The sequence below is a fragment of the Elgaria multicarinata genome, chromosome 2 (assembly GCF_023053635.1).
Source record: "Elgaria multicarinata webbii isolate HBS135686 ecotype San Diego chromosome 2, rElgMul1.1.pri, whole genome shotgun sequence".
In the NCBI taxonomy this organism is placed as follows: domain Eukaryota; kingdom Metazoa; phylum Chordata; class Lepidosauria; order Squamata; family Anguidae; genus Elgaria; species Elgaria multicarinata.
Genome location: NC_086172.1, coordinates 77386133 through 77399098, shown reverse-complemented (window position 1 = coordinate 77399098; position 12966 = coordinate 77386133). Strand labels below are relative to the sequence as shown.

General features: G+C 45.4%; 1 protein-coding gene across 1 annotated transcript in view; it reads left to right on the top strand.

Annotated features, from left to right (window-relative positions):
• The window catches only part of AGBL2 (AGBL carboxypeptidase 2), a 35639-nt gene extending 24262 nt beyond the window's left edge, over positions 1 to 11377 (top strand). The window contains exons 17-19 of the mRNA XM_063118339.1: positions 784 to 972; positions 1579 to 1621; positions 10548 to 11377. Coding sequence (XP_062974409.1) covers positions 784 to 972; positions 1579 to 1621; positions 10548 to 10875 — 560 coding nt within the window. The 3' untranslated portion in view covers positions 10876 to 11377. The remainder of the gene's footprint in view (positions 1 to 783; positions 973 to 1578; positions 1622 to 10547) is intronic.
• Positions 11378 to 12966: the final 1589 nt, after the last annotated feature.

Genomic DNA, 12966 nt, shown 5'->3' with positions numbered 1-12966 from the left:
TAAGGGCTACATGACCACATACATGTATATGCACCCAGTATTTCACTTTTTTTTTAATGGAGAGTGGTATATAAATATTCTAAATAAATAAATACTGCAAGTTTTAAAGTAGTTTCCACATACTCCAATTATCAGGAGAGAAATGGAGCGTGTTATTAATTATGGCCTTTTTCAGTAGGTGCTCTCAACAGCCACACCAAAATATAACACAACTGATATACTAGTAATACTCATGCTTTGGGAGGTTGTTTCCATGATATAGCTTGAAGCTCTATGAAAACCTGTGAAACTGATATGACCATAAGCCATGATAGGATACAAACAATGGACATTGTACATGTCTCAATTTCTATTATCAAATAGAGAGAAGATAGCTTTATGCTCTACAAAGATAATGGAGAACTGAAGTACTCATAATCTTTTGGTATGAGATCCAGTTTTCTATTTACTCTAAAAAGTTGGGTTTGGTATTGAATATCCACTTTTCTAAATGTAACTCTTCATATCTGACAAAAGAAAGCAAGGAAATTGTGGAATCTCCTTACATGAAGTTTGATAAAAGTAGACTGAATAATACTGTCCAGGATCTTTCAAAGTACCTTGTTGCATTGGGTTGAACCAGTGACCATTTATGAAACCTATTTTACTTGCAATTTATTCAAGTAGCAAGGTAATAGATTTTCTGGCTGCAGAAGAGAATATTTTAGAGACATTTTAGATTTCTCCGTCTTACCTACGTCTTTCACAAGATTATTATTATTATTATTATTATTATTTTTGTAGACATTCCCTTGGGTAAGCAGAGCATCCCTATAACTGAATGTGAGATCAGGATCAAGGATCCACACCCTATCCTCATAACTACGATTCTGCCAGCACAGCGTCAGAACCTCATAACATCACCTATCAAACAACATCCACCTCCCTTTCATGTGCAGCCAAATGGAGAACTTCATGGGAAGCAGAATGCAGGTTGGGAGAGTTGAGTGTGCTAAAAACCTGGCAAAATTTTGCTGTGAGATTAAGGGATGGGATGACTACTAGGACTACTAAGACTGAGGGATCCTAATAAGAGAATTGAAGTGTGAAGCAGGATGGAATTCCTTATGAGTACTAGGATATTTCAAGATGAGGCTGTTATTATGCAATCACCCTGCCCCATTCACAGAATTTCACAGCAGGGCGGTAGTGCGGAGGGTCCGGACAGTGTTGTCTTCTATTTGTAATCCTCCTATGTTTCCCCACCTTTTCTTCCATCTTTTTTTCTTACAAAAATAAAATAAAACCCATTAAGAAAAAAACCAAATAGCTGCACAGTGTCCTTTGATTGGTAGCACTTGAAGCTATCTGGCCAGAAGAAGCACCTTTGTTCTCTACAGTTGGAATGTTCCAGTATAATTAGAATATCCAGCCCATTATCTTCTCATCATCCTTGCTGTTCACACAAGATGTGAAGGAAAATACCATATGAGTTGGTGACATTACTAAGGAAAACCAGGCAGAAATGCATTTACTGCTATTGGTTTATGGTTTGGCATTCACGGCTTGCATGTATGTGTTGTTTTTGCTTTTCTACAGGCTCCTCTGTTCCATCATCCTTTCCTGGAGTCAAGCGGTACAGGTATTACAGTTTCAGTATTCCTTCTGGGCACCATGACATCATTGAAATGGCCCAGTTTTAATCCATAGATTTATGGCCCTTTCACTTATCATAGTTTACTAACATGGAGGCAGTATCTGTGCAAGGAAACATTTCCGATAACATGAGAAATGTGGTGTGAATCTTCTTCGCATGCTGAGACTCTGGAAAGGGCATCTTGTGTTCACATTGGCTGATGTCTGATGTGTATATCTCAGACGTCAGCCAATGTGTGAAAAACACTTGGACTGTGCTTTACAGTTTATGGTAAACTAATTTTCCTTAATTGAAAATATTTCAGAATAGGGAAAATTGCATTGCGTAAAGCAGCTCTTGCTCTGCCTGAGTTACTGTCGCTTGTCACAAGATCATAATTCCTGTAATTTGTTCACTAAGGTTTTGAAAGACATGTCAGGACTGAACAAAAAAGAGCCCTTTTCCTACTCCTTGGTTTCTGTGCTACATTTAAATAGGTGACTCTGGAGACATTAATTTGATCTTTCCATTTGGCACTAAAAGAGCTGCATGACGAGTGTTTTTGGGACAAATAAGGTTTGGGAGACTTGTAACTGAATGTGCTTCCAGATGTGGCTTTTATTGTGCATTTTGCCCTGCTTCATTCAAGGAATTTTACAGAGTTTGGGGGGTAATCCAGGTGTTGTCTTCCATTTGTAAAATCCCCCCCCCATGTTTTTCCATAACTTCTGACTTTTTCTTACCACAGAGAATCTGTTAAAGAGGAAAAGATGGAATAGCTGCACATTGTCATTTGATATGCAGCGTTAAGGCATCCCAATCTCCTGACTTTTTTTTTTAATGAAATGCATCCATTGTAGGTGTGTGGGGAGGGTGCTGCTGCCAATTTGCTGGCATTAGTGATCCTGGGAGAGGTGTTTAACTCTTTCCCCTCATGCACATGCCATTTCCCTGATCAAAATCTCCCACCTTCCAACTAGGGATGTCGGAGACATTTGCCAAGGATTCAGGTGAGTTCAGATTTCTGTGAATCTGACCTGGAGATTATGCAGTGGATTGGTTTTTTCCAAGTTGTGTGGGTTCCATCAATTTATGGGCCGTGTTTTTCTTTCTTTCTTAGACATCCCTAAAAAATTTTTTTGATTCCATCAGTGAATGGACGATGGAACAAAAGACACCTGACAATCTGCAAAACACAGACGGAATGGATGTAACAAAATCCATACATCCCTATTTCCAACTACTGATTGCGTCATAAGGGGGAAAATGCAGCTGCTATATTTTTCTACATTAGAGCAAATGGCAGCTGTGGGGGGACTAGTTAGACTAGTAAAACAGTGCAAAGGCAAATAGTGAAACACTCCCTTCCCCAATACTACTGCTGTAAACAAATACCTGAGGATACATTTCATTAAAAAAGAAAGATGGTGAGATCCAAAGTTTTATTTGCTGTATTCAGTATGATCTGGTCATAATGGCTACTAGTCTCATATGTACACAGCCTGGTAAATCATCCCAACATCTTGATAATTTGAAATAGACCAAATACTACAAATTCCTCACAGTAATGTTGGTCTTGCAACTCTCAGATTACTGGGCAACAAACCATTTCCATATTAGCTATATCTCCAGTTCTCATCTTTGTCTGCCACAAGACCCCTGCCCCCCTTGAAATAATGTTCTCTATTTATATTTATTTATTTACAATATTTATATACCACTGCCCATCCAAAGATTTCAGAGTGGTGAACAACAAACAGAATTAAAAGACTAAAAACACCATATTAAAAATTACATTTTTAAAAGAAAGTTCTGATAAAACCGCAGCCAGTCATTCAGGGAAAGCTTTCTGAAACAATGTTTTCAGGAGGCACTGGAAGTAATACGTTGACCTCCAAAGGCAGGCAATTCCATAGAAAGGGGGCCACTACACTGAAGGCTCTTCTCCTGATGGACTCCAATCACACCATGGGTCCATATGGAACAACCAGGAACAAGCCTTCAGTTGAGCTCAGTAACTGGATAGGTTGGTAAGGTAGAAGGCACTCTCCTATGTATCCTGGTCCCAACACTAGTACTAGAACCTTAAACCTGGACAGGTAACAAATAGGCAGCCAGTGCAGTTCCCTCAGCAAAAGAGTTGCATGCTGAAAAGGGGCAGCTCCCAACAACAGCCAAGCTACTGTGGTCTGTACTAGCTCCAGGTTCTTGTGCAGCTTTAAGGGCAGCCCCACATAGAGCAGATTGCAGTAATCCAACCTTGAAGTTACTAATGCTTCTGGCACCATGGCCAAGCTGTCTCTGTCCAGGAGAGGCCATAACTACGGAACCAGGCAAGGCTTGTAAAAGGCACTCTGAGCTGCAGCAGCCACTTGGGCCTCATTGATGGATCTAAGAGTACCCCAAACTATGAACCTGACCTTTCAGAGGGAGTGCAACCCCATCCAGAACAAGCAATGAGCCTATCTCCTGGCCCTGGAACCACTCACCCACAGGGCTTCTGTTTTGCCAGAATTTAGTTTCAATTTATTGGCCCTCATTAAGCCCGTTACTGAGTCTAGGCACTGGTCCAGGACTTGCACAGCCTCACCTGATTCAGGGAGATTGTAAGGAATGGTGAGTTGTCTGAGGATGAGGACTCTGGGGATGAGCAGCCACAGGCGGGACCCAGTACCAGCTTGGCTGATCAACAGCCAGCAGAGGCCTCATCCAGTGCAGACTTAGAAGAGGAGCAAACAGACTTGTTACACGTGCCCTCGTTCAAACAGCAAAGGGCAGAGAAGGAGGCGTTACGTCGATCTAAGCGGATTGCTAATAAACGCCAGCTGAACAAGGAACAGCTGTGAGGCTGAGCTGGTGTATTTAGATAGCAGTCTGCAGACCAGGAAATTGTCAGAGCTTATCTGGTTTGCCTGGGAGAAGCTCTGGACCGTGTACCCGTGACCGTGCCGTGTTCCTGCCGTGTTGTATCGTTTTGGACTCTGGACTTCTTGGACCTCGTGACTCTCTCCTGCCCTTTGGAATCTGGACTGGCTTATGGATTTTCGTGACTCTCTCGTACCCTCACTGACATCTGGAATGCTTTATGGACTGCCTTTGTGTTTTGCGTAAGCAACCAGCAATTGCTCTATGTATTTCTGTTTCAGCTGTGTGACCAATACACCTTATTAGTTACTTCTTTAATTGCTGTGTTTGCTGTTTCTTGGCGTGCTTCCCAGTCTGGGCACTCTGCCCAAAGAGATAAGCAAAAGTGGCTGGTTTCAGACCGGCTTCTTCAGGACAGAATAAGCTCTGACAATCGTTTTACCAGCACTTTTTCTGTTAAGAAAAATAAGAATGGAAAACCTTTTGGAGCAGCAGAAGCAGTTAGCTACTCAGGTGATCCAGCTCACGCAATTAATCACCATGCTCCAAGCGCAAGTGAATCAGGCAACGGCTGCAGCTTCTCAGCCTCCGCCGCTGCCGCGTAGGAGTAAATGCTTTGCAACCATGCCAGAGAGGTTTTCCGGAGAAAGGGGAATGCTGGACACTTTTCTTGCAAACTGCAAATTGCATTTCAAGGTCCGCCCGGAGGATTTTGTTACAGATGGGCACAAAGTAGCTTTTATTGTGTCCTTATTGTCTGGGTCTGCAAGCAAATGGGTTACACCTTATCTCAATCAGGATAGCCCTTTGCTTGACAACCTGGATGCGTTTCTGAAAGAAATGACAGCCATCTGGGGAGATCCGGTGAAAGCAGAAACAGCTGAGCACTGCATAAGGGAGTTGCGTCAGGGAAAGGGGTCAGCGGCTGAATATGCTACTCAGTTTCGTCTCCTGGCACAAGACCTGACTTGGAATGACAGTGCACTTCAGTCACAGTTTCGTTATGGCCTGGCAGAGGAGCTGTTGGACGAATTGGCACGCTCAGCACCGCCTACATCATTGGCTCTGCTCATCGAACAGGCCACCCGGATGGATGCTCGATTATCAGCTCGTCGTTTGGCACAAAAAGGAACAACAGGATGGAGAGTACAGCCAGTGGTGGAGCCAGCAGCAACACCTGCAGTCGTGGTCTCGCCCTGTACTGGGGAGGAGCCCATGCAGCTGGGAGCTGTAAGAGCACATCTCTCTGCGGCGGAGAAGCAGCGAAGGAGAGCGGCTGGCGTGTGCTTATATTGTGGACATGGGGGGCATTTTGCTCGAGTCTGCCCTGCCAAAGGACAGAAGGGGTCTTTGTCGGGAAACGGGACTTCCCAGGCTTAGGAGGGGTCGCTAGCCTGGGAATTTTGGGGGCAGAGGCAGGTGTGCCTCATGCAGAACCTAGAAAAGACCCTCTACTGGTCTCAGCAACGTTGTCAGAGGAGCAGGCTCAGGGGTGTGCAGTGGGAGTTATGGTTGACTCTGGAGCATCCAGCAATTTTATGGACTGGGCATTTGCTTCCCAACACAATTTCACACTAGAGCCGCTGGCAGAGCCGAGGCAGGTGGAGACAATTGATGGGCGACTTTTAAAATCAGGGCCAGTTACACACCAGACCACTCTGTTGAGGCTGGAGATCCAGGGGCATGTGGAGCGCCTACGTTTCTATGTGGCAGCAGTACCACATTTTGCAGTGGTTTTGGGGATGCCATGGCTCACGCAGCATGATCCCCATATTTCATGGGGTCGGCGGGAAGTACTTTTTGCTTCACCCTATTGTCAAGAACATTGTTGGCCAGAGCAGGTGCAGGCAGCCGTGGCAGTGGTTCCAAGATCTGCGGCCGCAGATCTTCCAGCAAAGTATGCTGAATTTGCGGATGTTTTTGACAAAAAGGAGGCGGATAGGCTTCCACCGCATAGGCCATATGACTGCACCATTGATTTGTTACCAGGGGCCTCTATACCAGCAGGGCGCATTTATTCCCTTTCAGAACCAGAGTTGGCGGTTTTACGGGAATTTTTGGAGACCAACATACAGAAGGGGTTTATTCGCCCTTCTAAGTCGCCTGCAGGCGCACCCGTATTCTTTGTACGCAAAAAGACAGGGGATTTGCGTCTCTGTAATGATTATAGAGGTCTGAACCGCATCACAGTGCGTAACCGCTACCCCTTACCATTAATTCCAGAACTTTTGGAGCGCCTGCGACATGCGAAGGTTTTTACCAAATTAGATCTTCGCGGGGCTTATAATTTGGTGAGAATCAAGGAAGGGGACGAGTGGAAGACTGCTTTTCAGACCAGATATGGGCACTATGAATATACGGTGATGTCGTTCGGATTATGCAACGCCCCAGCCGTATTTCAGCATTTTGTTAATGACATTTTCAGGGACTACCTGGATCGCTTTGTTATTATTTATCTGGATGATTTTTTGATTTTTTCCCCCAATCAGGAGGCGCATGATGCTCATGTTAAGGCAGTCTTGCAGAGACTTCGTGAGCACAGGTTGTACGCAAAATTAGACAAATGTGCGTTCGATCTCACGGAAGTGGACTTTTTAGGTTATAAGATCTCTGCAAAAGGAGTGGCGATGGATCACGCCAAGGTCGAAGCGGTCCTGTCCTGGCAGTCTCCTAGGACTCGAAAGGAGGTGCAGCGCTTTTTGGGTTTCGCGAATTTTTACCGGCGCTTTATTCCAGAGTTCGCGACTCTGGCGGAACCCATCACCCAGTTGCTGAGGGGCAAGACGGGGTTTCGGTGGACACCGGCAGCACAGGTAGCTTTCGAGCAGCTGAAGCAGCGGTTTACGGCAGCCCCAATTTTGCAGCATCCAGATCCACGTAAACCGTTTGTGGTGGAGACGGATGCGTCAGATGTCGCCGTAGGTGCAGTTCTGCTGCAGGCAAGTACAGCAGACTGTGGGTGGTTGCCTTGTGCGTTTTTTTCTAGGCAGCTTACTCCACCAGAAAGAAACTACACCATCTGGGAGAAGGAGCTCTTGGCAGTAAAGGCGGCCTTCGAGGTGTGGCGTCATCTGTTGGAGGGGGCGGAGTATCCAGTAGAGGTTCGAACCGATCACCGGAATCTGGAGTATCTACAAACAGCCCGGAAGCTGACACAAAGGCAGAAGCGCTGGGCTTTGTTTTTTGGGCGTTTCAACTTTCGGTTGAAATATGTTCCTCGGGCCCAAAATCGCCAGGCTGATGCCTTGTCCCGCAAGCCGGAGTATGCAGCGCAGACGGAGAGGGAGGTGCGGTCAACGATCCTGCGACCCGAACATTTTGCAGCAGCGCAGGTGCCCCCGACTTTGAGGGAACAGATTCGCCAGGTGCAGGGGCAGGACGCGTTGGTGCGGGAACAGGCAGCAGGAGGGGCCAAGGCACCGTTTCACATAAGAGACGGGCTCCTATATCACCGAGGTCGTTTGTATGTGCCAGCAGGGGTGTGTAGGGACTCAGTGTTACAGCTGTGCCATGACAGCCGACCGGCCGGACATTTTGGCATATACAAGACTTTGCACCTGCTATCTAGAGACTTTTGGTGGCCGAGGGTGCAAGCAGATGTGGCTCGGTACGTCCAGAGCTGTCCGGTGTGCCATCGGGCAAAGGACATAAGGGGGCGACCGGCAGGCTTGCTACATCCGTTGCCTACACCTGTGGGTCCATGGCGGGTGATTTCAATGGACTTTATTACAGACTTGCCATTGTCTGCGGGACACACCACTATATTTGTAGTGGTCGATCTTTTTTCAAAGATGGCACATTTTGTCCCGTGTCCAGGGTTACCAACCGCCCAGGAGACTGCTCGATTGTTCGTGGACAATGTGTTCAGGTTACATGGACTGCCGGAGGGGATTGTCTCGGATCGGGGAGCGCAATTTACGGCACGTTTTTGGAAGGCGGTGATGCAGGTTTTGGACATCAAAGCGCATATGTCATCAGCCTTTCATCCGCAAACAGATGGCCAGACAGAGCGGACAAATGGCACGTTAGAGCAATACCTCCGATGTTACTCTAACTATCAACAAGACAATTGGGCGGGGTTGCTTCCCTTGGCGGAATTCGCCTATAATAATTCTGTGCACGCCTCAACGCAGCAGACACCGTTCTTTGCAACCAGTGGTATGCATCCACGGTGGTTTCCGGCGGTGGTGCCCGCTACCAAGGTTCCTGCAGCAGATCAATGGTTGCAGGAATTACAGGCAGTGCAATCCATGGTGCAGGAGCAGCTGCAGGTGGCCAAAGAGGCCTACAAGGTGGGCGCTGATCGGAGGAGGCAGGAGGGGCCGGCAATCACGGTTGGTGACCGGGTGTGGTTATCAACACGGAATCTTCCACGGCATCGACCCTGCCGGAAGTTGGATGCACGCTTTATGGGTCCATTTTTAGTAACAGCACAGATTAATCCGGTGGCGTTCCGCTTACAGCTGCCTCGGACTTTCCGGATTCACCCTGTGTTTCACCGTTCTCTATTGGTTCCAGCAGCAGGGGTGAGGCCGGATGCTGGGTCAAAGGCTCCTCCAGTCCCAGTGTTAGTGGATGGGGAGGAGGAGTATGAAGTGGCACAAGTCTTGGACTCACGGAAACATCAAGGGCGTTTGCAGTACTTAATTGACTGGCTGGGTTATGGGCCAGAAGAGCGCTCCTGGGAGAATGCTGGGGATGTGCATGCTCCTCTCTTGGTGCAGGACTTTCACCTTAACTACCCTTCCAAGCCAGGCCCAGCTAGGGCGGCAGGAGGGGATTATGGAGAGGGGAGTAGTGTAAGGAATGGTGAGTTGTCTGAGGATGAGGACTCTGGGGATGAGCAGCCACAGGCGGGACCCAGTACCAGCTTGGCTGATCAACAGCCAGCAGAGGCCTCATCCAGTGCAGACTTAGAAGAGGAGCAAACAGACTTGTTACACGTGCCCTCGTTCAAACAGCAAAGGGCAGAGAAGGAGGCGTTACGTCGATCTAAGCGGATTGCTAATAAACGCCAGCTGAACAAGGAACAGCTGTGAGGCTGAGCTGGTGTATTTAGATAGCAGTCTGCAGACCAGGAAATTGTCAGAGCTTATCTGGTTTGCCTGGGAGAAGCTCTGGACCGTGTACCCGTGACCGTGCCGTGTTCCTGCCGTGTTGTATCGTTTTGGACTCTGGACTTCTTGGACCTCGTGACTCTCTCCTGCCCTTTGGAATCTGGACTGGCTTATGGATTTTCGTGACTCTCTCGTACCCTCACTGACATCTGGAATGCTTTATGGACTGCCTTTGTGTTTTGCGTAAGCAACCAGCAATTGCTCTATGTATTTCTGTTTCAGCTGTGTGACCAATACACCTTATTAGTTACTTCTTTAATTGCTGTGTTTGCTGTTTCTTGGCGTGCTTCCCAGTCTGGGCACTCTGCCCAAAGAGATAAGCAAAAGTGGCTGGTTTCAGACCGGCTTCTTCAGGACAGAGATAAAGCTACTTGTCATCAGCATACTGATGGCATTTGGCTCCAAATCTAATGACAACTCTCAATGGCTTCGTGTAGATGTTAAACAACATTGGGGACAAGATGGTGCCCTGCAGAATCCCATAGCAGAACTGCCAAGGGGCCAAAGAATAATTACTCAATATTACTCTCTGAAATCAGCCCAGTAGGTAGGACCGGAACCACTGTAGCACAGTGCCTCCAATGCCCATCCGATGGAGTCGATCCAGGAAAATACCATGGTCAATGGTATCAAAAGCTGATGAGAGATCAAGCAAATTAACAGGGTTGCACTTTCCCTGCCTCCCCCCCCCTTGATAAAGGTCATCCATCAGAATGACTATGGCTGATTCAGTCCCATAACCAGATTGAAACCCAGACTGGAATGGGTCTAGATAATTGGTATTTTCCTACTAGAAATGACATGAAATGTTAATATCGTCAGGGTGTCTGTAAGCCATCTTTTATTGGGAGACCAGTGATGAATTTTAATTCTGTCCCTTGTTGTCTTACCACATACTGGTCTCTGCTATCTCGGCAAAATGAATTTGTTTGTCCCTCTCCTCCATTTAGGTCCATGTGGTGGAATCCAGAAGTGCCTTCTGTGACTTTAATGCTGCGACGAAGTCTTTCATTGAAATCTGAGAGCGTTCCCGAGAAGAAGCAACTGTGGCACTTGGGCCAAAGCAAGTCACAAGTTCTTCCCCGCCGAGAATTCAAATGGAAACCCCTCCAAATTGACCACATGCTTTTGAAGACAGATATTGAACATCATGCCAAAGCGCCAAACAAGAGCGGTCAAAAGCATTTATCACCAGGGAGCAGAGCGGTTAGCCCAAAGACAGAGTTTCTGTATAAGGAACGTTTGGTCCCCGCCCATGAAACTATGGATTTTGAATAACCTGTACTAAGTTAACAACTGGTCAGGAGGAAAGCTGGCACTCTCCTGTTGCACACTTATTACAAGAGTTTGGCAAAAAGTCTACTGCTTTTTTGGTGGAAGAGAATTTGGAGTCTGGGCAAAGAGGAGAATGGATTTCTATTCTGTTATTTCTATAGCTTTATAGCTGAGTAACTGATCTGAAAAAGCAAGATTTTTTTTTGTATGTTGTTTGGTTGTTTCTGTTAGTAACTTAGGGTGGTAGAATTACGCATTACAGGAAGAACACAGGATTCCCAGCCCTGCATTTTCTTCATAAAGCAACGATGGAGGTCAGGGGAGCACTAACAAGGGAGAATTGGCAGGTGGATGGGGCGCCGGCCTGACCTGCCTACAGCTTCTGCCCTGCAAATGTCCCTCTGGCTATTTCTAATCATTTCCCCCACTCCAGCTGGGCTCCAAGACTAGCATAAGGGTAAGATTTGCAGGAGAGATTTGTTAAGCACTGTTCCTTCCTTTTGCTGATTCTCCCCTACAAATGCTCCCTCCACCATTGCACTCACATTACCTCAGCAAGTGTGAGTCGGGAAGCCTGCATCTGCTGAAGTCAGATGTAATTCCATCCTTATTTATTCCTTAAAAAAAGATTCTCATTGAATGTGCACATGAGATCTTTTTCCCCTTCAAGATGAAGGGTGATGACCTGACAACTCTGTATTGAATGTTATTGTTCATAGATGGTTGGGTGGCAGTGGGTACAACTGGAACAGGGCAAAAGTCTGCCAATGCAGTGCTAGAACCACGAAGCATAGAAATGCAACACTTGGGTAAAGTTATGTTGTGTTTTTAACTCTTTAGTGGTGCTATGATTTTTGGAGCTCTTGATGTTATTCAAAACAGGGTCTGCAACTTCCTCTGTATTAATGACTTATTGTTCCTTGTCCCAGAATGAAAAGTATGTATTGTGTTTACATTAAACAGCATAATAAAATATGTTAAGGGTGCAGCTCTAGTTTTATGATAATAAAATACGTAAGTATTTTAAAAGGCAACCAAAACCAAACAGAATGTATTTATGTAGCTGTCTGTTAAATATTTAATTAGCCATAAAATAGTTGTACAAACTAGCTAATTATTTCGGTGGAGAATCCACTGAAGTCATGTATTGGGCTCAGAAACTATTGTAACTCTTTATAACCTGTTATAAAACTGATGTTGGTATAAAATTAAGCATGTTTGTGCATAATTTATTCAGGCTGCCAAGTTTGGGGCCAAATTAGCATTTTTTCTGGTACTGTATAATGTCTTTTCTCTCTCTCTTGCCACATGATGTATTCGCTCCTGCAATTTCTGCCTCAGGTTTGCAGATGACACCAAATAATTGAGAATGGTTAAAACAAAAAGGGATTGTGAAGAGCTCCAAAAAGATCTCTCCAAATTGGGGGACTGGGCATTAAAATGGCAAATGTAGTTCAGTGTAAACAGTGTAAGGTGATACACACTGCAGCAAAAGAATATATATCCCAACTTCATGTATATGTTGATTCAGTCTGAGCTGGCAGTGACTGATGAAGAAAGGTATCTTGGGATTGTGGTCCATATCTTGATAAAAATATCAAACCAGTGTGTGGCTGCTAAGAAAAAGGCAAAAGATCATTAGGAAAAGAATAAAAAATAAAACTGCCTTTACAAACCTGTGGTGTGACCATACTTGGAATATTGTTTTCAATTTTGGTCTACTAGTCGTATTGGCTATATACCTCCAAGTACTGAAATCTATAAGAGAACATATTAGTAGTGAATTCCAAAAGAAGTATGCACATGGAGTGCCTCATCTGTTTTGCACTCATTAACTTGTTATGAAGATAATTTTGAGTCTATGGAGTGAATATTGCTGTTTTAAGAACTACCAATTAATTTTGTATGATCTGTATCAATATGCATTCTCTTATTTATTTAAAATATTTCTTGACAGTCTTTCATGGCAAGAGCCCCTCCCATGGTGGGGTACAATACACATAAAAGCAATACAATATTAAAAGTGATAAAAATGCAATAAAACAGTAAGAACACAATAAAAGCCAGTAATAAACACAGCAACAACAGCAATCA